General features: G+C 38.8%; 1 protein-coding gene across 1 annotated transcript in view; it reads left to right on the forward strand.

Moving 5' to 3' along the window:
• Nucleotides 1-22,173, forward strand: part of FGD4 (FYVE, RhoGEF and PH domain containing 4) — a 109,479-nt gene extending 87,306 nt beyond the window's left edge. The window contains exons 9-17 of the mRNA XM_014539219.1: nt 1,078-1,136; nt 1,684-1,830; nt 9,031-9,203; nt 13,521-13,551; nt 14,062-14,154; nt 14,448-14,573; nt 17,482-17,622; nt 19,950-20,090; nt 21,310-22,173. Of these exons, the coding sequence (XP_014394705.1) occupies nt 1,078-1,136; nt 1,684-1,830; nt 9,031-9,203; nt 13,521-13,551; nt 14,062-14,154; nt 14,448-14,573; nt 17,482-17,622; nt 19,950-20,090; nt 21,310-21,552 (1,154 nt within the window). The 3' untranslated portion in view covers nt 21,553-22,173. The remainder of the gene's footprint in view (nt 1-1,077; nt 1,137-1,683; nt 1,831-9,030; nt 9,204-13,520; nt 13,552-14,061; nt 14,155-14,447; nt 14,574-17,481; nt 17,623-19,949; nt 20,091-21,309) is intronic.
• Nucleotides 22,174-27,684: the final 5,511 nt, after the last annotated feature.

Genomic DNA, 27,684 nt, shown 5'->3' on the forward strand with positions numbered 1-27,684 from the left:
ATAATTGCCAGTAATATAGCCTAATATTATCTAAAGTTTGTATCAAAATGAATTGGTACAGATAAACAAAAAGGATTGTTTATAAACTGTTTAATGTTATCTGTAATAACCTTCTCTTAATTTCCTCATAAGTGACGTATTTTATACCAACATTTATGCTTAGTTCCAATTGCTTCTGAGTTATTCATATTTTAGCTAAGGTTGTTGTATTATTAAAACCACTAAGGTGAAACTTCCTTATATTTGATGTTGCTGTGCTTTGTTTTCATTTCTTAGGATAACCTAAAGAAACTCTTAGAGATTTATGAAATGCTGGGAGAAGAGGAAGACATTGTAAATCCTTCCAATGAACTAATAAAAGAAGGACAGATCCTTAAACTAGCTGCTCGGAACACATCAGCACAGGAACGCTACCTTTTGTTAGTGAGTATTGTCGTGTGAGCAGATTGCTTAAGAATAATTTATAAGCATTGTTATATACATCTTGGAAAACTAGGATGCTTGCCCGCTCTCCAGAACAATGGTATCTAACCTGGTGCCATCACCACTGTCAAGTCATTTGGTTGTCCCTCACTAACCCCCCCTGCCGGCCTAGTCATAGACAGCCATCTTGTGAGGATGTGAGGATTAATTTGCATATCACCTCTTTATTATATAGGATGGGAGATGGCAACATAACCACGAAACGATATAACCTGAGGAGTATCTGTATCCAGTTTGTAAATGGAAATTGCCTCCTGCTTTTATTATGTACTAGAGGCCCAATGCACGAAAGAGTAGGCATTCCTTCCCCCGGTTGCTGGCACCAGCTTCCCTCTGGCACCTGGGACCCAGGCTTTCCTCCGGCTGCCAGCAGGCACCCAGGACCCTGGACTTCTGTCGTAGCCCTGGCTTCGTCTGGTCTAATTAGCATATTATGCTTTTATTATTATAGATCTTGGGTCTCAGATTTCTGCTTCTTTTCTTTTTTTCTTTTTCCAGATTTCTTCTTATTGTAGTGTAAAGTGTATGTTATTCAGCTATCTAGTAGCATAGTAAAGATAACATATTTATTTTATTTTATTTTTATCCATTTAGAATCACTGGAAATTATATCTACAGCAGCAAGCCATTCTAATAGTGCAATAAGAAAAATGGTAAGCGGTAAGAGGAGACGGGAATCTTCTAGTTAAATAATTGCCAGTAATATAGCCTAATATTATCTAAAGTTTGTATCAAAATGAATTGGTACAGATAAACAAAAAGGATTGTTTATAAACTGTTTAATGTTATCTGTAATAACCTCTTAATTTTCTCATAAGTGACGTATTTTATACCAAAATTTATGCTTAGTTCCAATTGCTTCTGAGTTATTCATATTTTAGCTAAGGTTATTGTATTATTAAAACCACTAAGGTGCCCTAGCCGGCTTGGCTCAGTGGATAGAGCATCAGCCTGTGGACTGAAGGGTCCCAGGTTCGATTCCAGCCAAGGGCACATGCCTGGGTTGCGGGCTTGTTCCCTAGTTGGGGGTGTGCAGGAGGCAGCCAATCAATGATTCTCTCTCATCATTGATGTTTCTATCTCTCTCTCCTTCTCCCTTCCTTTCTGAAGTCAATAAAGAAATATGTTTAAAAAAAAAAAAACCACTAAGGTGAAACCTCCTTATATTTTATGTTGCTGTGCTTTGTTTTCATTTCTTAGGATAACCTAAAGAAACTCTTAGAGATTTATGAAATGCTGGGAGAAGAGGAAGACATTGTAAATCCTTCCAATGAACTAATAAAAGAAGGACAGATCCTTAAACTAGCTGCTCGGAACACATCAGCACAGGAACGCTACCTTTTGTTAGTGAGTATTGTCGTGTGAGCAGATTGCTTAAGAATAATTTATAAGCATTGTTATATACATCTTGGAAAACTAGGATGCTTGCCCGCTCTCCTGAACAATGGTATCTAACCTGGTGCCATCACCACTGTCAAGACTCCACATCGGGAAAGTCCTCAGTAACTGAAAGTTGTTCTTTCAAGGACACAAATCTTTATTTTTGAAGTATTTTTCTATAATTTTTCTGTGTATTTGCCATATGTAATTTACTCTGGTAACACATCCTGAAGACAAGTGAGCCTTTCCATGATGGTCATAGCCAGCAGTGTGTGTGTGTGTATGAGGTATGACACACCTGGTTTCTTCTCCTTTCATTCTTACAGGCTAAAAGGTACTGTTTCGTGGATATTGTGTCAACATATTATTTCTTGACAACAGTTTTCTTCCTAGTCATTTCTAAACATTACTTTTTAGCCTTTCTAGTTTGAAGAAGTATATAAGCTATGTTGGAAAACGTGCACCTACAATTCGTATGTGAAAAGTACGAGTTTGCTCCATAGTTCCTTGTCACTGCAGTCAGGCCTGTCCCTGCCTGCACTTCCTGAAATAACCATTAGTCTGGGGCTTGGCTGACATGTAAGATCTCTCCTGGGAATCCAGGCGATTTATTTTTAGTCACTGGTAGTTCCAGCTCCTTTTCCTATCTAATGATATGACAATCATCGTAATAGCTAACATTTAGTAGCAGAAAGCTAACGTTGAGTGATAGCTCAGTAAACGTTAGCTATTATTGCGATTGTTATTATAGGCAAAGAAACAGAGAGACATTGGCATAGACGCTGCTCAGTGACTGGCACACCATCCAGTCTCAGGATGTTACTCACATCTGACTTTTCTGCTGCAAGGCAGTCATCTCACCATTATAATATGAGTTGTTATTGGGGGCTTAGAAGTTTCTGTTGTCTGGTTATAATTTCCTTAAATGGGAAATTTCTAGGAACTAATTGTCATGCAGAGGAGTGGTCTCATTTTTGAACAAAAGAACACATGATCGCCATATGACCCAGCAGTTCCACTCCAAGTTTGTATAACTCAAGAAACTTGAAAACATACATCGACACAAAATGTGTGCATGAATGTTCATAGCAAAATTATTCATACAGGTAAAAAAGTCTAAACAACCTAAATGTTCATTAACTGATGATGGGCAAACAAAATGTGGTATATCCATGCAGTGGAACATGATACATCAATAAGAAGGAATAAACTGATACATGCTACGTGGATGAACTTTGAAAGCATTGTGTCAAATGAAAAAAGCCATTCACACGTGGATGACTTTGAAAGCATTGTGTCAAATGAAAAAAGCCATTCACAAAAGGCCACACTGCATGATTCCATTCATATGAAATGTCCAGAATAGGCAAATGCATAGAGGTAGGATGTAAGTAGTGGTTACCTAGGGTTGGTGGGAGGAGGAAGTGGACACAAGGTTTCCATTTGAAGTCATGAAATGTTCTGGAATTAGATGGTAGTGGTCACTGCACAATGTATGGCTATCCTAAAAGCCATGAATTATACATTTTAAAAGAATATATTTTATGGTATATAAATTATATTTCAGTAACTTTAAAAAATACATAGATATTGTCTAAATTAACTATAAAAATCATTTGAGCTCAGCAGAAGCACTTCACCTTTCAGAAGTTGTAAAGAGACCTACATATAAATCAGGGACATGTCCTATCAGGGTTCAGGGGTCTATTTATTTTGAAATGTAGATTTTGTTGTTTAGGTGTGGTGAGGCCACCAGATTGGAGATGATTGCCATTGAAAAGATGGTTATGCTACAGATCCCAAAGGAGGAGGAGGGGGCGGGGGCAGGGAACAAGCAGAAAACATGGGCAAGAGTTTTACTATGATTTCTGCAAGAAGGAATGGGCCAGGCAGGGGGAACAGGTTTAGGATTTGCCAGTGTACATAATTTTATCAGGTTCTGGTGCTTAGGGGCTGTTGTCAGGGACCTGGCCCTAGGTGATCAGGGCAGGGCAATTCTGACTCAGCTAGTGAGAGCCTGATAAAGGAGGCTTTAGGGTATGTGGACTCTGGATAGGTTGGTTCCCATTGGAAAGGCCTGCTTGCAGGTGAGTCATTTCCTGGCTCTGGAAATGGGGTAACCCTGGGAGGGCAGTCCCTTCAGGGTCGGCAAGGTCCCAAGATGTCAAAACATCACCCAGCCGGTGTTGCTCAGTGGTTGAGCGTCAGTCTACAAACCTGGAGGTCATGGTTTGATTTCCAGTCAGAACACATGCCCGGGTTGTGGGCCCTATCTCCAGTAGGGGGCGTGCAGGCAGCAATTAATCAATGATTCTCTCTCATCATTGATGCCTCTATCTCTCTCTCCCTCTCTCTTCCTCTCTGAAATCAATGAAAATATATTTTAAAAAACAAAGATGTCAGAGCATCAGAAATACAGATTAAAGAGACATGCATAATACACTCTTCTGGGCAAAATGCCTGGAGTCAATGTCTTTCTTCCCTTTGTCATTACCAAGCCTTTAGGTACTTAGGTAAGTTTTCTTCTCTTTCACATTAGTGTTATAGTTTCTGCAGTTAAACTTTTAACCACTTGCCTTAGTTTAATTTACACGTTTGAGGATTGTTCTGGAAATAGTTTTAGGTTGCATACCTTGGTGCAAAGCCCAATTAAGCAGCTATTTGGAGGACAGGGGGCAAAGAGCCTTTGGGGGGGCGGGGGATAAAGTGGAGGATAAAGCAGTAGTAACTTTGAGGCAAGGACCCTCCTGTTCCAGTGCATGTTCTCATGATGCATTTGCCTCCAGGGAGAATAAAGTGAGACAGCAGGGATTTTAGAAATGCCACATTCATCTTTTGAAGACCATCTTAGAAGCATTTCCTCTAGTGTTTGTTCTTCTAATCCTCCCCCTCTAATACTGTACTTGTCACAGAGTCTCTCCTCTGGCTAGCACACTCTAATTCCCATAGAGCATCCTTGGTTTTTTCATATGTAGAAACTTCTGAAGTACCATTTTTATTTTCCTTTCTCTCCAGAAAGAAAATGAGGGCCAGTTTTCTGTTTCCTACTTTGGGGATGTTACATTTATCTGAAAAGCCAAATCATATTTAGAATCTGATATCAGCTTTCAAATCTTTGTGTGTGTTGCAAATTTGCTTATCTCCGCACCATATATACGTATATATCAATGGTAGGGTATTCTGTTGATTAAGTAAATAACCACAACTGACATCTGAAAGTTTAAAAAAAAAAAAAGTATCTGAATTATCCTATAAAGTATAAAATGACCCAAGAGGTTTTATTCTTGACCCTTTGGAGTTCTATTTCTTATTTCCTTGTAGCTTGATAGATTTAGATTCCCACCCTCCCCCAACCCCAACTCATTTAAATTTTGAATACAGACTAGGCTCTGGAAATTTCTCCAACAATGTACTTTTACTTTCCCAAACTTTAATGGAACAGTCACTATTGAGACATGAAATTGAATTATTTCATTCAAATAAATACATTTTAAGAAACTTGAAATAAATAATTGAGGAATATTAGAGATCAAGAAGGAGGCACTTCCCTACACTTTTAATAAACTTGAGACTTGCTTCTAGGTTTGGGCCCAGCCTGGCACCTCCAGAGCGTACCTCGCCAGCCAGGGATTGCTTTGTCAATATCTGCTTCTGAGCTATGGGCATGGAATAAAGAGGAACCCCTACACTGAAAAGGAAAGTTGATCTACTTAGAGTTACAGTTGCTCTAACTTCCTCTTTCAGTGTCCATGGGAACCAAGAGAGAAGGTGACGGTGGCTTTTGCCACAGGAACAAGGTCCACGGAGGGAGCAGGGCTAGATACCTAATTCCTTTACAGATATGGCATCCACTTCTTTGTAAGCAATATTCTGTCTCCTTCAAGAGCTCTCACCTTCATCTCTGGGAAGAAGAAAAGGAGTATTTATTGACTAGCATTAGATTGTGACCTAAGTAATAAAAGGTTAATATATAGTTATTGACAATATGAATATGAAGTTCCACTTAGGAAGAATATAATAGGGGAAATGTAATCCTGAAAACATGAAAGAGGAAGAGAAATATATCATCCTATATAATAAAAGCCTAATATGCAGATTGTCCCCTCGGGCGGTTGTTCAACTGGGAGTTCGACCAGGAGTTCAACTGCTTGTTATGATGTGTGCTGACCACCAGGGGGTGGCATGGAACATGGCGTGCATCAATGATGCGGCACTGGCAGCGGGCGGCAGTGGAGGCGCTGCTGGCCCTGATGGGCCCCGACGAGAGCGGGACGCAGTGGGATGGTGGAGCAGGTGAGCGGGCAGCACCAGGTCAAGGCAGGTACGAGCGGGGGCCCAATCGCCCCACCGATGGCAACCAGCAGCAGGGGGCAGGGCCCACCACCTGGCTCCCTCAGCACCTGGGGAACCCAGCCCCGATCGATCGCCCCGCAGGTGGGATGGTGGAGCAGTTGAGGGGGTGGTGCCAGGTCAAGGCAGGGCTGCGGGGCTGAGAGGCTGGGGGCGTGAGTTGGGGCCCGATCTCGGGCCCGATCTCCGCAGGCCTCCCCGAGGGACCCCACCTGTGCACGAATTCGTGCACCAGGCCTCTAGTTCAGTATAAGATAGTCAGGCCCTGGCCGGTGTGGCTCGGTTGGGCATCATCCATGCACCAAAAGGTTGCTGGTTCAGTTCCAGGTCAGGGCACATGCCAGGGTTGTAGGTTTGATCCCTGGTAGGGGGCATGCAGGAGGCAGCCAAACGATGTTTTTCCCTCTCCCTTCTTCTTCCTCTAAACATCAATAAACTGAAAGAAAGAAAGAAAGAAAGAAAGAAAGAAAGAGGAAGGAAGGAAGGAAGGAAGGAAGGAAGAAAGAAAGAAAGAAAGAAAGAAAGAAGGAAGGAAGGAAGGAAGGAAGGAAGGAGAAAGAAAGAAAGAAAGAAAGAAAGAAAGAGGAAGGAAGGAAGGAAGGAAGGAAGGAAGAAAGAAAGAAAGAAAGAAAGAAAGAAGGAAGGAAGGAAGGAAGGAAGGAAGGAGAAAGAAAGAAAGAAAGAAAGAAAGAAAGAGGAAGGAAGGAAGGAAGGAAGGAAGGAAGAAAGGAAGGAAGAAAGGAAGGAAGAAAGAAAGAAAGAGTGTTTTTTTTAAAAAAGCCTATCATCTTGTATGAGCATAAGTGTTTTTTTTTAAAAAAGCCTATCATCTTGTATGAGCATAACTCCAAAAAGCAAATACTGAGAACTTCCATATTTATCAACTTGTGTTTCTATAAAATAATAAGACTTTGCTGAATTTTATAAAGTGAACTTGAGTACAGAACATTACATTTGTCACTCAGTATGCAGAAAAAAATGGTTCTTGTTGCCATCTTGAATGTGTGAGCCCTGTCCATTTTGGTGCAGCTTGTCCTGCACCATTCACAGTGTGACCAAATCCCTTCCGGAAGGCTTAGAAGAGAGAAAGAAATGTTAAACACGAACAGGTAGCAGGCGAGCTGGTGCCTTAATCAAGCTGGGATGGTGCTGAGAACCTTGCAGTGTGGTTTCAAATCTGAATCCCAGGTGTTACAGTGAGGCTCTGATTGCCATAGTTAGAATACAGCAGACATGACAAAGGCGGGGGTCATTAATCCCCTTAGTGTTCTCTTCTAGAAATGTAAATGCGAAATGTGGTGTCGAGATATATCTGATAAAATTTTAGTATCCTTTTATTTCTACATTATCCAGTTGTGGAAATGAAATTTCTGACACTGGTTACAGGAAGTTGCAAAATAATGTATGAGGAACAACTGGTGAGAAATTGGCTTTCAGAATGAGTACAAAGGATGGTATCACATAAACATGTGGAAATATCTTTAACTGTCCATCACCATTTCTTGTCTTTATGGCTGTGTGGAGCCAAAGAGAGGAGCTTGTAGAACCAGACATTTTCCTCTTTGAATTCTGTCAACAACCTGTAACTTTTACAAAGAATGATCCTGAGACATGAGAGGTTACAAGGTACATAAGGGTTTAAGTTCCAGTTGCTCGTGTCTTTAAAAAATATATGTAACCCTAGAAACAATAAGTATGAAGTAGGAATATAGGTATGGATCTTCCCACAAATTAACCCAAATATTTACTCTTTCATCCTTTTGCATATTTTAACACATTCGAAGGGAACTAATTGCCCTCCCAAAGTCACTCATTGCTTGGGCCTGATGAGCAGGAGCTGCTCCTTGTTGACTGGAAAAGAGGGACTACACATAATTTGACTGGGCTCAAAATAAAGTTTTTCATTTTAAAAGTAGATCCTATAACAATCTTTAAAGACTTTTTTACTAAAATAGATGACTTTTCTGTTAATTCATATAGGATGAATTTTTTTTTGATTTTTTGATTTTTTTTTTTTTTTTATAGAGAGGAAGGGAGAGGGATAGAGAGTTAGAAACATCGATCAGCTGCCTCCTGCACACTCCCTACTGGGTATGTGCCCACAACCAAGGTACATGCCCTTGACTGGAATCGAACCTGGGACCCTTGAGTCCGCAGGCCGACGCTCTATCCACTGAGCCAAACCGGTTAGGGCTGGGATGAATTTTTAAGCAAGATGTGGGTCAATATAAAACAGTGACTTAGTTTTTGTTTTGTTTTGTTTTGTTTTGTTTTTTTACATTGACAATGTGCTAACCCCACATGTTTGAATAAAATTTAAACTAATAATTTTGGCTATATAGTAACTTAACAATAAATACACTGATAAAAAGAATGACTAAATATTAAACTTTTCCTCTAACAGCTATTATAGAATTGCTCTCTAAGATATAACAATTAGAAATTTTGTTCTCTAAGTACTTCAACTTTATGGGTTGATAGTTTCAGTTGCTGGTATATGAAAGGTTCTTAATATAAATGTTGCTGAATTTAATTAATTTCTTTAATAGTTCAAAATAATGATTGGTTTATTGAAATATCAATAAAATATTTATGAACCAACAAAGGAAAGTATAAGCTATGCATTTTAAACTATGATAATTTGGGTGCAAACACAAAATCTCAATACTGTATAGTATTTAAATAATTTTGCTCACATAGACAGTCTGGTACCCCTTGGGAAGTCCTTGGAATATTGTGTAGGGCTACCTTCAGTATTGGTCACTTTCTTCTCTCTTTGTGTTCCTCTTGACTGATATGTGTTCTGTCTTCTTGCAGTTCAACAACATGTTGCTGTACTGTGTGCCAAAATTCAGCTTGGTGGGCTCCAAATTCACAGTTCGGACCAGGGTCGGCTTAGATGGAATGCAAATTGTGGAGACTCACAATGAGGAATATCCGCACACTTTCCAGGTATCTGGGAAAGAGAGAACACTGGAATTGCAAGCCAGGTAAGAGAGCCATTCTTATCACACAGCTTTCAAAATCATCAGAATTAATTGTAGATTAGAAAATGCTGAGTCTTTCCCAGGTGAATGCTACAAACCTCTGCCAGTCTGGTTGGACATAAGTGGAGAGATGGAAGCCCTTAAAAAGCAGGAATCATGTCATCCCTTTTGATTCCCCCACAGTGCCTAGGATAGTCGTCTTCAGAAATTAATGCTCAGTAAGTTATTTTTACTCTTTAGATTAACAAGGTGCTCAGAGAATGAAGTTGTTGCATTTAAGCCAACATTTTGAGTCTTATAGGAAAAGGTTCTCCCTAACCCTTTCCCCTCCATCTTCCTCTGGTCCACACATGTTCATTGATGCTTATTATCCCATCCTTAATGTTGAGGTTTAACTCTCAGTCCTTCAGAGGCTCTGCATTCATGGGACTTATTAGCACTTTGATGGAGAGAATGTTCGAAGGAGGCAGGCTGGAAAAGGTAATGATTCTCTTGCCACAGTTGGAGGACACATGAAGGAGGCCATTTGGGGCTGTAGTGGCCTCTAGTGACCAGGAATTCTGAAGGGATGGTTCCTCTTACATGCTTTACTGAATGGAAGAGAAAGAGCTGGAATTCCAGCATCCATCCTCCTAGCATAACCATGTTTGGAAAGAAGAAAATATGAGAACCACTGCAGTAGATCACAGCTACCTCATGCGTGAACCACTGCAGGACAGAGTGCTGTTGGGTTTTAAATACCTGCTTTAGAAGACTGTTATCTATTCATCCTATAAAGGCCTGGCCTGGTGAAAATTGGGAGGCTCCAAAACATCACAGATCAGAGGGTTAAGTACCAATCCGAGCACTGATGGTTCTTTTTGCTGTTGTTAATCCTTACCCGAGGATATTTTTCCATTGATTTTTAGAGAGAGAGTAGAAGAGGCGGGGGGGAGGGAGAAACATTGATGTGAGAGAGACACTTCAATTGGTTGCCTCCCACACATGGGATCGAACCTGCAACCCAGGCACATACATGCCCTTAACTGGGAATTGAACCAGAGACCCTTTGGTGCACGCTCAAACCACAGAGCAACACCGACCAGGGCCCAGCACTGATGGTCTGACATCCTAGAATCTGTGGAGAGTCAGAGAGAGCCCGTCTGTTCCTTTGCACCAATAGCATGTGGTTCTGGCTGCTCAGGTGAATTCATCCTGGATATTTGTACTCAGTGACCACAAAAGAGCTTAAACTTCAGACTTTCAAAAAAAAGAGTAAATCATTTTAGCAGGAATGTGTGCCCTGGCAGTCAGGGAACTGGTGAAATTACAGTTATGGAAGATGTGGCAGGCTGCCAGGGGACTGAGCTAAGGATTCGAAGGTGGCATTTCAAACACAAGTTAAAATGATGGAGGACTTGGCTTTGAATATCATGGTTTTTCTACCTTATCATGATGGGGTTTGGGCTCCAGCCATCAAACCCAAGAGAAGAATGTAGATGTTGACTCACTGGGTGATTGGACCTGGCAACAAGGAGGACTCCCCTAGTTCTGATTGTTGTTAAAGGAGTCTCCATTGTGGAAGAATGAAGGTGCTGCCAGCTCTGAAATGTCAGCATACTTCCAAACCTATAAACCAAGAGGTGTGTCGGAGCAGCTGAAGATTATGAGGCTTCTTGGGGTGCCTAACCAGGGACTCCAGCCTTTCTTTAGCAGCTTGGGCTGTTTTTAGGGTGGGGCTGGTTCATGGGGAGTTTTCTTAACTGCAGGTAGTCATCACTTTGTAGAGTTTCAATATGCGGTATTGAATATGTTCCAATTAGTTATCGAAACATGATCATTTTCCTCAAATGTTTTATTCCCCTCATATCATTGCTTTAGTTCTATTTATGATTATATGGTAAATTGAAGATCAAAATTAAGTGATTATTTGTCATCTGGTCTGTAATGACTCAAGAATGGAGACAAACATTGAAAGTCCCAGAAAGTAAGAGTGTTAGTGGGATTACATGGAACCCCAAATTGGGTATGTATTTAGAGATATTTCAAGAGAATTTGCTTCTAAAGCCACTTGAGGGGGGAAAAAAGGGGCTCTGCTTTTCTTGCTAAATGAGTCAGCCTGAAGACTGACCTCTTATACTCTGTGTACCCTTCCATGTTCAAAAGAATATAAAGTATTCTTAGTTTCTGTAGTTTTTATTTAATGGTTGTTGGTTGCTGAATGGATATAAAAATATACTGGTGAGTAAACTAAACAAAGGATTGAAGACTTGTCAAGTTCCTTAGCATTTAAAAAGCTAAAAGCAGAGAGACCAAGATGGCGGCATAGGTAAACACCGCAGACTGCTGCCGCAAACAACCACTTCAAAAATACAACTAAAAGACGGAACGGACATCACCCAGAACCACAGGAAGGCTGGCTGAGGAGAGACTCTTCAACTAGAAGGAAAAATAACAGCACACCGAGGCTCAGAGGAGGCGCAGTGTGGAAAAAACTCAGGTGCGGAGGTGCGCGCGCAAAGCGGGCTGGTGGCTGAGAGCGCGGTTGTCGTTTTCGGTCAGGGGGGAGTCTCAGACTCTGAGCTCCAGATACGGGCGAATCGCTGGGGACTCGGACCCAAACGGGAGAAGCGGGAGTGTCTGGCATCAGTTGGAAGGCAGCTTTCCCTCCGAGGTTTCTGGTGAGTGTAACCTACAAAGGATTGAAGACTTGTCAAGTTCCTTAGCATTTAAAAAGCTAAAAGCAGCAAGCATGCACGGATGCTCTCAGGGTCCTAGAGCTGATTCGGTGGGGGCAGTGCACAACAATAGGGAGAATCTTTTTTGAGGGGAAAGATTGATATCACACCACACCTCCCACCAACCAAGGATCCCCAGATGAACAATAAGCAGAATCTTTCATTTTATAATTACAGATTCCAGCAGCATTCTTGGGACATTGTGGTACTCAAAAATAAATGTACTGGAAGGATGGACAGTGTCATAGGAGCAAACCTTCTGCCAGACTCATGCATGTGTGATCCCTGTGGGACCAAGGCATGTGACATTCAGGCAGAACTCAACCTTAGCCCTCACCTACCCAACACACGCAAACAGAGCCCACTCTTTGGAGATCTTAGTCCAGAGTCTACTAACGGGGATTGTTCTAAGATAGTTGTATGACAACAACCAGCTCTGTAAGCTACCTGCAAGAGAGAATAGAATTACGAAAATTGGCCTCAAAAAAAAAAAAATTGGCCTCAACAGGAAAACCAGGGGATTTGATTACAGTCAAGGGAAATTTTTCTCAGTAAAACGTTATTAAATATTGGGGTCCATTAATCTGTGCAACTTCCTTCCTACAGGCATTTAAACTGTTTGTTTTGCTTTATCTGTAATTGATTAGGTATGGTATTGCCTGAAGCCTTCTAGCAGAATAAAATTAAATTGTTCATCAAAGGGAATCTATATATATATAAAAGGCTAAGCGACCATCCGACCAGTAGCTATGACCGCCAGGGGGCAGACGCTCGATGCAGGAGCTGCCGAGCTGCAGTGACTTGGCAGCAGTGGTTCTCAGGTGACACACCCTGGAACCAGAGAGGAGGGAGCCTGATTTCAGGGTGTGTCACCCAAGAACCGCCCTCTCGAAATCCAGGACCTTTTGGGGGATGTCGGAGAGCCGGTTTCGGCCCAATCCCCGCAGGCCAGGCTGAGGGACACCACCTGCTGGAGGGACCCTGCTCACTCTGCAGATGCTATTTTAGCCTCAGCACCGCCCCAGGTGTAGCCGCTGGGGAGGGACCTCGGGAGGTTGGCTCCAGGGCATGTCCAGCCCATCTCACCCAGTCCCGCCCTGCTGGCCACCTTCTAATTAATTTCCTTTCAATGTGCACAAATCCATGCACAAGGGCACTAGTGTTAAATAGTTCCCTAAAACCTTACAAAGATATTTTAGATTCTCAAAGCTAATTATAATCTTTCTTAAGGTGGGCTGTGGCCCATAGCCTTTAAAGGCCCCATGTGCTTTTATAAAGGTGAATTGAAGCTTGTATATCCAGTGCCTAATGTCTATAACTAGATGATGGTAGTTAAACTTAATGCCAGGGCATTCTATTGTAAAAGGTAAACTTATCTCTCCCCATCAAAAATTATCTGTTCCAAAGTAAGTAGAGCCTCTAAAACTCTGTTCAAGAATTTATTTGTTCAATTGCCAGAGAGTCTGTTTAATTTTAATTGTAACTCTTTCTTGGACATCCCTGAGTTTTCCAGAAAGTTGGAAGAACATTAAAACATAGTTTTATTCACCAGGTGTAACTCATTAATGGTCTCTGCATTCAGTTTAATTTTGTTTTGTTTTAGTTCTGAACAAGACAAAGAAGAATGGATCAAGGTAAACCTTATTTCTATTTTTAGTTTTTGTTTTGGCAATCTCTGTGTGTGTATGCAAACGTGCAGATATTGTTGTATTGTGCACATGTAGTCATCGGATCAAGATCATTTAAATTTTTTTAAATCTGTACCCGATGAGTGAGGATATTTTTTCCATTGATTCCTAGAGAGAGTGGAAGGGAGGGGGGGGGAAGGGAAGAGAGAAAGAGAAAGAGGAGAGAGACAGAAACATCAATATGACAGAGACACCTGGGTTGGTTGTCGACCACATGCGCCCCCCAGTCAGGGGCCAAGATCGGACTTGCCACCCAGGTATGTGCCCTTGACTGGGAACCAAACCTGCGACCCTCCAGTGTGTAGGCCAACGCTGTAACCACCAAGCCTTGCAGGCCAGGGCAAGGTCATTTAATTTTTAAAGTGATTCCCATCATAGATATTTGCTTAATATAGTATTTTAATAAATTTTCATGTGATACTTTAATGCGTGCTTTGAATTTTATTTATATTTTAGGCCCTTCAAGAGACTATCGATGCTTTCCATCAGAGGTATGAAACCTTCAGAAATGCGATTGCAAAGGATAATGACATTCAGTCAGAGGTTTCTGTAAGTTGAATTAAATTCTTAACTTTAGGCTCTTTGCAATTACAAAAGATCTATCTGGTCATTTTGTTATCTAGTCTTTTTCCTTCACAACTGGCTATTAGACAGAATCTCATTCCTTCTTAGATGAATGTAATAGTGAGTGCCTTTTTTATACTGCTTAAACTTCTTTGAACCTTTTACTTCTTTACCAGAACAGGGTATGAGCAATGTTGTTAAAGTGCTTGGAAGGCAGGCAGGAAGGAAGGAAACGACAGTTCTTTTCTGTTAAAATTGAATCTCTCTTCCCTTTTTAGACTGCTGAGCTAGGGAAAAGAGCCCCAAGATGGATCCGAGATAATGAAGTAACGATGTGTATGAAATGCAAAGAGCCTTTCAACGCACTGACAAGGAGAAGGCATCATTGTCGAGCATGTGGACATGTAAGTGAGATTTCTTGGTCATTAAGATGGCCAGTAACTCTATCAGTATTGTAAAATCATCAACTTGGAAAAGACGCCAAAACTCATTCAGTAGAGCACTTCATAGATAAACTTATTTTAGTGACAAGTATCCACAAAGCACAGTGCTGGGTCCTGGACAAAAAATGGTAACCAAAATGATACCCAGCTCCATGTAGCTTACATTCTAATGGAGAAAAGTAGACCAAAGTCGGGTAAATGGACAAATAAGCATTTCAAATGACTATAGATGCAATAAGGAGGCAATCAAGAAGTTTAAAATGGAGAATAATGGCAAGGAAGGAGGATTTGGAAGCACTTTTAGTTAGAAAAATGAAGATCTATCTGAGGGGTTGATATGTAAGCTGATGCCTAAAAGGTGAGGAAGAGCTAACCACAGAAGGGAGTTGGGACTTGCGTTCATGCAGAGTCTGTATCTTATAAGCCCCAAGGCAGGCCAGAGCTTGGTCTTTTCTTGAGACTGTCAAAGGCCGTGTGCTGGAGTGTGATGAGTAAGGGGAAGTGTGGCAGAAGAAACAGTAGAGAAATGATAACCAAAAGAGTTGATGGCTTTGAGAGACTAGATAGAACTTGTTAGCATAAGTGGAAGTTCAGGCTTTTGATGGGGAGAGGGAAACTTCCCTCCATGGTAACAGAAAGGAAAACAAAACAAAACAGATGGCTGTAAATGTGGGGTTTTTTAATTTGCTGGTGGGAAATGAGGGAATTTAGGTCTGGTGCTATGTATCTTTTCATCGAGGTAGCAGAAAATGTCATCAGCTAGAAGTGAAGGGGGAAGGAAGAAAGGTGGAGGAGGTTTGAGAAAGGACTAAGGGTGAAATAGTCATCTCTGGGCAGGGAAGATGAGCCTGTCAGAGAAATAAAGGTGGACTGCTGGGTGCCCATTAGAGGTGTATGGTTATAACTCAAGTCAGAGAAAGCACATAGCAGGTTTTCAGAAATTGAGGTGTTTCATATGGAATGAATGACGAGGAACAAAGCATGAAATGAAGCTGGAGAGTGGTAGCAGCAGGTTTTGGAGGGCCTTATAAACCTTGTTAAAGATGACATACTTTCTTCTAAAAAGCAACGAATAAATAGAAGGGTAGGCATTGCAGTGTAATATGTTATTAGTGTGCTTAAGTGCAACTATTCTTATTAATAGCTCTTTTAGATTATCCTCACACTATAGATTTATTCTTCCTCTTTTTCTAAGTTTTGACTCAGCAAGACCATTTTGTAGTCAAATTGAAGTGATAGCAAACATTTCCCTCCACTCCCCTGGGGAAGACTTCTTAAAATCTATCAAGTTTGCTTGAAATGATTTTAGGTACTGATATATTTGGTTCAGTGAACAAACAAAAATGTTTGAATGTGGATCATCAAAATACTATGATATGATTTAAAAATAAGAGATCAGTTCATAGGAGTTTACATATACAAACAAGTCTAATTCTGAATCCTAGCGTAATTTTATTATAATTATGTCATGAATTTTACATGCTGTGAACCTAAACCAAAAGTTTTACAAATATTTACATTTCTTAGAGTTTGTTTACTATGAATTGGGGGGGGGTGGGGGGTGAAAAATGTGATATGCTTCTAGAAGCAAGAAGATAAATTTTTTAAGTGGAAGTTTTTTGTTTTTTTTATTAACAATTATCCTATAGTAATTAAGGAAAATACCATTCACTAAGAAATCATATGTATTTTCATTATAATTATTCATTCCTTGGCATTCAATAAATGTTTACTGTGTGCTGGTGAGCAAAATATATAAGAACAATCTCATAGAGCTTGCAGCCTAGTCGGGGTAATAAACATTACATAAATAATCACACAAGTATATGAGTATAACTTGTAATCAGTACATGAAAAAGAGTACAGGGAACTTGAGTAGCACAGTGCTAAGAGACATGCTCTGTTCTGGAAGTTGGAGGAGTCTTCCTTAAAGAAGTGAAGTTTTAGTCAACATATGGAGGATGAACGAGTTACCTCATGAAGCAAAGATGAGGCAGGAGGGAGCATAGCACTTTGGGGCCGTAGAAGCCAGTGTCACTAAAGATACGGGGAGTCAGAGGAGCAGATAATGGAGGACTTTGTAGGCCATACTGTAGAGTGTGTTCATTATCCAACAGCAAAGGGAAGACCGAAGGATTTTAAATAGAGAGAAACATATCAGTTTATGATTTTTAAGAGAGCATCTGGTGCTATTTGGAAAATAGCTTGGAGGGATATAAGAGCAGAAGCCTGGAAGCCAGTAAGAATGCTACAAGGAGCAATCATGAGGCTATAATAGTCCAAACGGGGATACTGATAGCTTGGACTCGGGTGATTACAAGGAAGATGTAGGAAAATGGATAGATTGAAAACTTTCTAGGAGGTAAAATTGGCAGGACTTTGTCATAGTATGACTCTTTGGGGTGAGCCGTGGAGAGGTATCAGGGATGTCCCTGGGTTTATGACTTGCCATGATTGGTTGAATGACTGTGCTATCTTCTACTACAGGGAGCAAGAGGAGAGGAGGGCAGGTTGGGAAGGGTGGGGTGGGGGAAGGAGAGCGCTGAGGACAAGGAAGTTCATGAGCGCATTTTGGCGGGATATCCAAGAAACATCCAGAGGTATGAAGAGTAAGGGTCTGGATTAAGCCTCTGAAGATCTCCTACCTTTAGGGTCAGAAAGAAAAGATGAACAAGCACAGCCCATTACAAACAGCACTATAATATTGTGATGATAATCCTAATGTTCATGGGGATGTTCTTAGTGTAATAAAAATTTGCCTTTTATATATAGCTCTTTCTCATTTATTATCATTGTAAATGTTTATGGCTTAAATCTTACTACTTTTAAAATATGATTATTGACTCCTCGTTACCTTTTCTAATTTAAGGTGGTTTGTTGGAAGTGTTCTGATTACAAAGCTCAACTGGAGTATGATGGTGGTAAATTGAGCAAAGTTTGTAAAGACTGTTACCAAATATTGAGTGGATTTGCAGACAGTGAAGAAAAGAAACGAAAAGGGATTTTAGAGGTATGAAATAGTAAATGTTGGATATCTTTTAGATTTTTATATGAGGGACATAGAATTGTATTTTAACCCTGAAGAAGACAAGTAACGTTTTGTTATTTCTCTTAGTATTTAACAATTTTTGAGAACGATGAGCAAATCATACCTTTGTTCTGTGTTGCTGAATGTTAGGATCATACAGAAAGAACAAGGTCAGTGTTCTGCATTTGAGAGTACACAAAGGTCATTTTGGATAACTGGAAAAAGATCATGAACTTCAAGATTCATTTAAGATTAAAGTGCAGGTCTGCAAACTTAAAATATAACTCTGAGTTCCAGGGTGTATAGATGTCGCTTGAATGGCAGGCCAAAATGGTTTTTTTCAGGCAGGTCGGGGGGGAAAGAAATGCTTCATTGGCTCCTAAGGACACAGGCTCAGTTCTTAACAACAGCAACTGATGAGACTGAATTAATGTGATCACTTGTTTTAAGGGGTGAGTTTCAGGCTGTAACTATGAAGTAAAAACCTCAAGGGAGTTTTCTAGAAAAAACTTGGGGGGAGTCAATTACTTAACCATGTGAACACATGTGCACACACACATACATGCAATATTTGAAACTCGCTTTGTGCCAACTAGTGTTATATGAGCTAGCTAGACCAAAGGTCTTAACAAACTTTTTCTGTAAAGGGCCAGAGAATAACTATTTTAGTTTTTGCAGGCCAAGAGGCAAAACTGAGACTACTACTTCTCTAACAAGAGAGAAAACAAATTTTCACAAATTTACATTGACAAAATTTAAAATACAATAATTTAGTATAATTTTCTTTCTAATATGGTAATAAGAATGGAATTCTTTAGCGGGAGGAGGGAAGGTAATATTTCCCTTAAGTGGAGTCTAAAGTTAGTGTTTCCTATTATCAAATTGATTTTAAATGTTTATCTGAAAGCACTTTCTTAGCTCCCGGATGGTGGGCTGGTAGTCCATAGTTTGCCAGCCAGTGCTTCTTCACCTATCTGTGATGAAGGGCCAGTTTTATTTCCAAACCTCATGATAGCTCAGTAATTTTGTAAAACACACAATCATGTGCTTGAGTATCATCACAAAGTCAAATTTCTATGGAAGTTTTTCAGTGTTTACTCTTACTTTCTGTGCTTATCTTGAACCAGTAACTAAACATTTGACAAACCAGCACTCTTGAACTGACACTGAGGAGCAATACCCTAAGGATTTGATGCTTTCTATAATGTATGTAATAACTATCATTTAGTCAAATGGTTTTATTCCCTTTTTAGCCAGTGATTTATGTATTTAGGAGGCAAAGCAGAAAACTGTAAATGGCTCTACAAACAGTTAATGCAATTTTTATTTATTCATTGATTTTTAAGATTTTTTAATTGATTTATTTGAGAAAGGAAAGGAGATGAAGAGAGAGAAACATTAATTGGCTGCCTCCTGCATGCTTCCCACCAGGGATTAAGCCTTCAACCCAGGCATGTGCCCTGACCAGGAATCGAACCATCAACCTTTTAGTATATGGGATGACACCCAACCAACTGACCCACACTGGCCAGGGCTTTAGTGAAGTTTTTACAACTTGAATTATCTCAGTTCCAAGACAAAGATTGCTGGCCAGTATTTGCCTTTTTGTTATGGATTCTTACATAAGTGAAGTTGGTATGTGTTGTGGTTAAAAGTTTAGGCTCTGCATCCAGACTCAAATCCCAGCATCCCAATTCCTAAATGTATGATCTTGGGAAAGCTATTTCATCTCTGAACCTCATAGATAATGAAAGTTGTAACTTCTTGGTGTTGGTGTGAAGATTAAATGAAATGATACATTTCTTAGTGAGCTAAGAAAAGTGCATGCATAGTAAGCAATTAATAAATGTTTACTAGTAACTTCATTTAAATTCAAGGTCTGGTTATAGAGACAGTTAAAATTGACTTAGATATTTTTCCATGCTAATAATAGATCTGGATGAATATTTAAATAATAATTGCAGATGAATTTTTTGGGTGATCCCAGAAGACATTTGATATAAACACACTGTAGTTAATGAATGTTGCCCTAAATTTAATTACTTCTCTATCTGGCCTGTTTTATGTTCAATCTCACTCACTCACTCTCACTCCATTATATTTTTCTAGATTGAATCAGCAGAAGTATCTGGAAACAGTGTGGTGTGCAGCTTTCTTCAGTATATGGAGAAGTCAAAACCTTGGCAGAAAGCTTGGTGTGTGATCCCCAAACAAGACCCTCTTGTGCTGTAAAATTTAATTACTTCTCTATCTGGCCCGTTTTGTGTTCAATCTCACTCACTCACTCTCACTCCATTATATTTTTCTAGATTGAATCAGCAGAAGTATCTGGAAACAGTGTGGTGTGCAGCTTTCTTCAGTATATGGAGAAGTCAAAACCTTGGCAGAAAGCTTGGTGTGTGATCCCCAAACAAGACCCTCTTGTGCTGTACATGTACGGTGCCCCCCAGGTATCTGAACTACATCTGACTGAAGGGACAGAGGTCATACGGATGGCGGGGGAGGCAATTAGATAGTGAACTCAAAACCCTTCCATCACCCCTCTATGGAACAAGAAAGTTCAGTTTCATTATAATTGGAAAAAATAATAACAAATTCAAGTTTACTTAAACTGTGGATTCCTTTTATAACCAATAATTTCTCCACCCCATGGATCCTTTCTCCCCTTCTCTCTTTCCTATTCTATGGGCTTGAAAAAAAGGTGAGTTGAAAAAAAGATGAGTTGAAAGGACATTGGGAGAAGGGGGTGAAGTAGAGGAAGAAGCAGGAAGAAGAAGGAGCCTTTTTAATGATAGGAAGTAACAGGCAAGCTTTCCCTCCACCCCCCTTGAATACAGGAATACCTAAAAGAGAAAGAAATTGAGAGGAAGAAAAATGTAAATCAAGCTTAGATTAACATTATCCAGTAACAGTTGTTTGAGAACTGTCTGTGCATGGATCTGAGATAAATCTGTGGGAACAACAGACATGCAGATTTAGCTTCTAACCAGAGCAGCACCAGGTACTATGGAGTATATAATGCTTAAAAAAACAGGGCATGTATACCAATTGTGCATTCACCTGGAAATACATAAACTTTTCAATGTACCTATTGTATTTTAGCCTATATCTACATTAAAGACTAGTAAAACTTGTGTGTGTGTTTTTTTAGGTTTTTTTTTGTTTGTTTGTTTGTTTTTTTTAGAAATAGACTTAAAATGCCAAGGTATATGTTCTATTCTATTTTGTGGGTTTTCCTATAACTTTTTCCTGCCCATAAATAAATTGATTCATTAATGAATGAAACACCAAGTAAAACTGTGTTTGGTAATGAATCATTAACATTTGCTGGTTTTATACAATAAGATAACTATTCTTCCCTTTTTCACTGAACGAAGAGCTGGGGAGGCTCTAACACAGAGGAGGTATTGGGTCAATGAATCCTAGCTGAGTTAGGTGTCTACTCTCATTCATTAATTCATGCAGTCAGTATTACCAGTGACATCATGTACAGGCACTGTGCTATTCCTGGTTCACCAGCTCTGACCATGGAGACTTCACAGTGCAAGTCTGTATGGAATAGTCGTAGGAAAAGAGGTTTTAGTAGGGACTTGTAGAGCATGCTAACACATCATGAAGGGACTTGTATAGCATGCTCACACTCCTATGTATTATTATTTTTTTCTTTAGGATGTCAGAGCCCAGGCCACCATTCCACTCCTGGGCTATAATGTGGATGATATGCCAAGGAGTGCAGACCTGCCACACAGTTTCAAACTGACCCAGTCCAAGTCTGTGCACAGCTTTGCTGCAGACAGTGAGGAACTGAAACAGAAGTGGCTGAAAATCATCTTTCTAGCTGTCACAGGTGAGACACCTGATGGTCCTAACAACCATTCAGCTACCTTGGACGATAACCCTGAACCTAAATAAAAATCAGAATGCTGAACTCCAGGACCAACCACAGTGTGGGGGTCTCAAGATTCACCGCTCAAGACATTCCCAGTTCTCCTTACTCATCTCTTAGCACTTTATGTTGAGAAGTATAGGCTCATAAATGTATCTGGTAGGGGACTATTTTTCCTATGTTTGTGTACTCTGGTGAAATTAATGTGGAGAGCCATTCTACCAATAACTTTTGGAAATAATGTGAAAAATGGAGCATTTTTTAATGAGCTATTTCTTGAACATGTACTTTTGTCTTGGAGAAAATGGTATCAATTGATTATGTCACTATCAGGTTAGAATAGGCCACTTTCACTTAAGAATTATTTTAATGTCTTCTCTTTCACATGTAAGACTTGTAACAGTTTGAAAGATATACCTCCATGTTGCCAAAATAGATCCATGGTTAGAAGAATTACAAGGACAGTTTAGGCTGTTGTGTTAACTTATTTAATTTAGTGTATAAAGCTCAAGCTGCATAAATAATGTATGTCCTTTTAAAACAGAAAAAGGACAGGTTGTTGGTGTTCAAACTTTCAACTTATTAAGAAAAGATATTTGTTTTTGTAGAAATACTCCTAAAAATAAAATATCTTACGTATATAGCAATTATGTATATATAGTATTAAATATAAATATATCTATATACTATACATGCCTTTCTCTTCAGCTTTAGGTTCATATTTGTCTCTAATTTATTTTTAAAATATAAAGCATGTTTTATCTTAGAATTGGACATGTTCTAAACTTAATGTTTTTGGTGATAAATGTTTAACTGATTGACATCTAAAGGTATTGATATTTTTATAATAAGAAAAAGCAGTAATTTATGTGGCATGGGATATACTAGTGAATTCCAACCGTATTTTTAAAGTACTATTTTTTTTTTGTTCTGTGCCTATTTAAAACAGTGCCTCTCTTTGAAGGTGCTAATAATTTCTATTTAAATATAAGGTGAGGGTTTAATTAATGCTTCAGTCTTGCTTACTCAGATAAAGTACATTTTGGTCACCAGAATGGTCAAAATCATACAGGTTGTTTTTCATTTTATGATCCTCTAATTGTACAACAGTTAATATCAGCATATACAAAAATCTTCACAAAAACCTGGATTGTGCAAAATACCTGACCTTAAGCAGAATTGGGACATCAGGAAACTGCATTTCCTGTACTGTTTTTTTCCTCTAAGACTGTTAAGCATGGTTAAATGAGGACTATATAATTAACTAGAGACGGGATCAGGCAGAAACAGCTCTCTGACATCCCCTGAGGGGTCCCGGATAGCGAGACAGTGCAGGCCAGGCCAAGGGACCCCACTGATGCACAATAGGGGCTGGGGAGGGACAGTGGAAGGGCTCCAGGGTATGTCCAGCCTGTCTCACCCAGTCCCAATCGGCAGGACCCCAGCAGCAAGCTAACCTACCGGTCAGAGCGCCTGCCCCCTGGTGGTCAGTGCGCATCATAGCGACCAGTCGAACAGTCGGAGGGATAATTAGCATATTAGGCTTTTATATATATAGATACTCCAGATAACTATGTGGGCCTGTTCCTTTGTTAGATATAATACAAAATTCACATGTGGTAACCTATGTTTGAGAGGGCTGGATAGATATTAAAGGAAGTTTATGTTCAATTCTTTAAACCTCCTCAGTAAAAAATGGGGGCGGGGAGCACAGTATTGAAAAGCAATGTTTTAATGGTAGGTTTTGGGGAGGTACAAGATAATTGAAGAGAATCTGAGCATTCCTTTCTCGTTTATCTTTCTGGGGAATCATAGTAGACAAAATATAATTTCTTGTGACAAAAGCTGCTCTTCATTATATTGTAATTATGATTAAAATCTCACATTAAGTTGGCTATTTAACTTAACCCTTTTCTCTAACTAGATCTGTTTTTTTGTTTTTCGTTTTTGGGTTTTTTTTTTGTTGTTTTTTTTTTTACCCTGTAATTCCTCAAATGTTATCACATTTAATGCATCGTCTAGAGATCCACAAGAATGACCTCACTATCCTCTGCCTTTGAGGATTACACCTTTTTAAAAAATATGTATATTTTTATTGATTTCAGAGAAGGGAGAGGGAGAGAGAGATAGAAACATTAATAATGAGAGAGAACATTAAATGGCTGCCTCCTGCACCCTCCCTCCCGCACTGGGGATCAAGCCGCTGTCTGCAGGATGATGCTCTATCCACCAAGCCAAGCCAGCTAGGCCTGGGGATTACACCGTAAATGTAGAATAGATTTGCTCAGAGTTGGAGATTTTCACTCATCTATTTAGGCCCTCTTGAGAAAATGTGAAACATTTATTTTTCTGCAAAGGAGCAGATAAACTAATTATGGCTGACATGATTGGGTTGCCTTCTTCCATAAAAGGAATACCAACCAAGATCATTTATATTAAACCAAATACTTGGAGCCAAAAAAAGATAAAAGGTAACTTGTTCCTATTAAATCAGGGGCAGACTTAAAAGTATTTTACATTGCTTCTCTTTTCTAGTTGCCGTGTGTGTGTGTGTGTGTGTGTATACGTACACACAACATGTGTATTCATGGGTGGTTATTGAGAAGGTTAAACTATAGCTATATAGATGATGCTTTTGGTTTTCTTAATCTCAAGTAGAGAGAAGCAATAAAAATATGGAATGATTACCAGGAGAAGGTGACTTTTGTAAATGTGGATAGAACAATGGAAATGTAAGGGCCAATTAGAAGATCTATTGGCCAGATTATTTTTGAAAACTGTTTTGAGCAGCAAGAAGACTACACTTTCCCTTTCAGTGAGTTCTTCTGGAGTGGACAAATTTTGGCTCAATACATATCTGTGTTATTTAATTTAGACTATTGAAAGAATATTCATGAAGACAATGTTTATTATCATGCTCTTAATATTATCTTTAATTTGATAAAAAAGAAATATTATTGTAAGAAGAGAACTTTTAATTATCCAGTTACCAATTTCACTCCCACCCCTTGTTCTTTAGCCAAGCACAAAGAGAAGCAATGAAGCAGCCTTACCTGTTTTTGGTTAAATAACCACTAATGCTTTTATTTGGAGAAAGGCAAAGGAATAAGCTTAGTCAGCCATTTAGTAAGCACTCAACTAAACCAAAAGACCTCAAAGTATGATTGGTTACAAGAATAACTTACGCCTTTTGCTTTCTGAGACACCTGAGCAGTCAGGACGGATTGAACCTAAGAAGGTAATTGGTTACTTTCCTATTAAAGCCAGCATCCCATCGTGTAGGTCTTACAATTTGTTTTCTCTAAGTTGGTGCTTTCCAACTCATCTTTTCTTTAAAGTTAAAAAATATTTCTTTGCTAAAAACTGCTGTTCATTATAAAACATTCCAATTTTTTAAACTTAAATTTTGCTTTATTGAAAGTCTACCATTTTGGATATTAAGTATGAAATGTAGTGCAGACTGATCTCTAGGTTTTAAGTGGGACTCAACAATGAAAACTGCCACCAGCCACTTTTGTAATAATGGCATCTATAATGCTGTCATGTATGCAAGCAATAAAACTCTTCAGGGTATGTTTTTATACTGAAATCTTAACATGAATGCCCCTAGCCACATTCTAGAAGAGAATTCACTTCTAGAAATGATCATGTAACTCATTGCCTGGTATAGGGAAGAGAAAGTGTGTGTGCTTGGGGGTGGGGGGTGGGGGGAGTGGGCATTATTCTTTGGATTCAAATAACTATCAAAACCATTTTACTTTTGCAATGGGTATGGATAATGAAACAAAGCACATCTGCACTACTTTATCAAGCAACATTTCATTTTTCATGAAGTTTAATAATATACACTTGGTGTACTTATCTTCACTGGGTGACCTACCCCCATTTTTTTAAATACACCATTTTTTAACTTTTTAAGAACTAGTTTTTTAAATGTGCCCTGTCCCCATCTATAGACAAACATTGGATTTTTTTTTTTTAAAGAATATTTGCTGTAGTCCTCAGTATATTACAAAAAAAACTTCATAGTACTTCAGGGTTATTAAGGATTCATTAATGCCTTCTAAAAACCTTAAATCAAACATACTTCTTCGAGTTTACAATTGCGCTTTACTTCTTTTTGTCTACTCTGTGGAACAGGGTGTTTAAATTCCTTTAAATTTTAGATCTCAATTCTGGTTCTATTCAAAGCCTTACGTTCTTATTCTGAGTATATTGTCTGTGGTAACTCTGATAATGATCTTTCTGGGTTGGATCTATCCCGAGGAAAAGGCACCAACAGGAGCAAATAAACTTCTAGGGAACAAGGTCTTCTTCATATTTTCTTGTTTTTGTTTTTGTAGTTACCTTTGCTATAATACAGAAGATTAATTAAAATTTTCTACATCACGTGATGTTCATGTGAGCGGGTCTAAGCACATGGTATTTATAAGCTAAAATTAATTCAAAAGACAAGAATGTCTTAGTGTTTTCATTGTTAAAATTTTGTATTCTTCAAGAATGTATTAATATAAAAACTGTGGCTAACCAGTTCTGATTCTCAGGACTGGATTGATATCCGTAGTGGACCATGTATTTCCTTATTCTCATCCAGTTTTAGTTGAATCAAATTACTTTTATTTTCATATTCCTCTCTACTATAGATTCTCCAGATTTGGAAAATATATAAAAACCACTAGATCTACTTTTAAAACTCTTTCTGTGAATTTCTGAGTATATGTATATATGTAAAAATATTGTTGATTTCCAATTCTGTTTTTTTATAGGAACAAAATTTTTATAGAAACTGTTCTTTTTAGTTTAAATATTTTAACATAAATTACTCCCATGAATTTTTAGTATAGTTCATTCTTATTTATTCCCGTATCCATGTCATGAGATGAAAACTTTGCTTTTTTTACTGCTATAGTAGAGAGGAATAAAATTAGGAACTGAAGCAAGCAGGAATGAGCAGAGAGGTGGGCAGCAGAAAGAGACTGCTGGTCTCCAGATCAGAGCAAAGTGTGTTAAGATAAGAAAAAATACTTACACTGCAGAAGGGATATAAAATATAAATTTACATAATTGCATATTGATGGGATTTATTGCACCCCAGCCTTTCACCTTGACCTCTATATCATTACTTTCTTTTTCCTTTAGGCTATAAAAGAAATAAATTTATTCTATTGGGCCATTTTTAGTGCTGTTTACTGAAGTAGAAAAAAATATCCCTCTAAAGTCCATCCTGGTCTTTTACTTCTGGACTGAACATTTGGCAGAATATAGTGTCTTTTCTGTGATTTGAGATGAAATAGCACATGCCTCGACAAGATCATTTTTAACTTGTTGGGGTTACTGAGTTACCCAATGGTTATCCCTTTCTAAAATTCATTGTAGATTGAATTAGTGAGATTAGGTAGATTTAGTGATAAATTAATTCAAGAAATCTCATTGTAGCATATTTTAATAAGTGAATACCAAATACATAGAGTGATATATATATGTAGTTTTGGGGGAGAGGCATAATAATCTGTAGGGACCATTATGATAACTGGATTGCATTATATGTTACACATTATATGGATGTTGGAATGTATCACTTGGGGAGGGTGGGGGGGTCTCCATTAGCAATCATGTCTGTATATAAAACTGTCTTCTGTTTTTATTTTACCAAACTAGCATTTCATTTTGTAAGTGACAGTTGACTGATATTTTTGAGTAAGTGTGATCTGGTTTTGAATTGTTGGCTGATCAGTTTGAAAAGGTATGTTATCAGAATTTTAGAGTTAACTCAAATGTGAAAAAAGTATACATAAAGGTAATTTTTCTTTTCTAGCTATATGAATGTAAAATACTTGCAGATAGTGTATATATTGTGTAACATATGTATATTTGGTCATAAAGGCGGGGAATCAGAAACATTGTAAAATTAAGCACTTTAATTCCTCTTAAATATTAAACATTTGTATCTTGTAAATAAATACATCCTTAAATGAATTCTAAAGACTTAGATGTTATTTCACCTAGGATTATATATGTTCAGTTCACACAAATTTTGGTTGGTTCTTCTCCCTCCCACCACTGTCAGATACACAGCCAGGAGAGTCTGTTAAAATACAAATCAGATCATGTTGCTTCTCTACCCCAGTCCCTTAGGCTCCTCATTTCACTCAGAATAA

Source organism: Myotis brandtii, unplaced genomic scaffold, assembly GCF_000412655.1.
Source record: "Myotis brandtii unplaced genomic scaffold, ASM41265v1 scaffold209, whole genome shotgun sequence".
Taxonomy (NCBI): domain Eukaryota; kingdom Metazoa; phylum Chordata; class Mammalia; order Chiroptera; family Vespertilionidae; genus Myotis; species Myotis brandtii.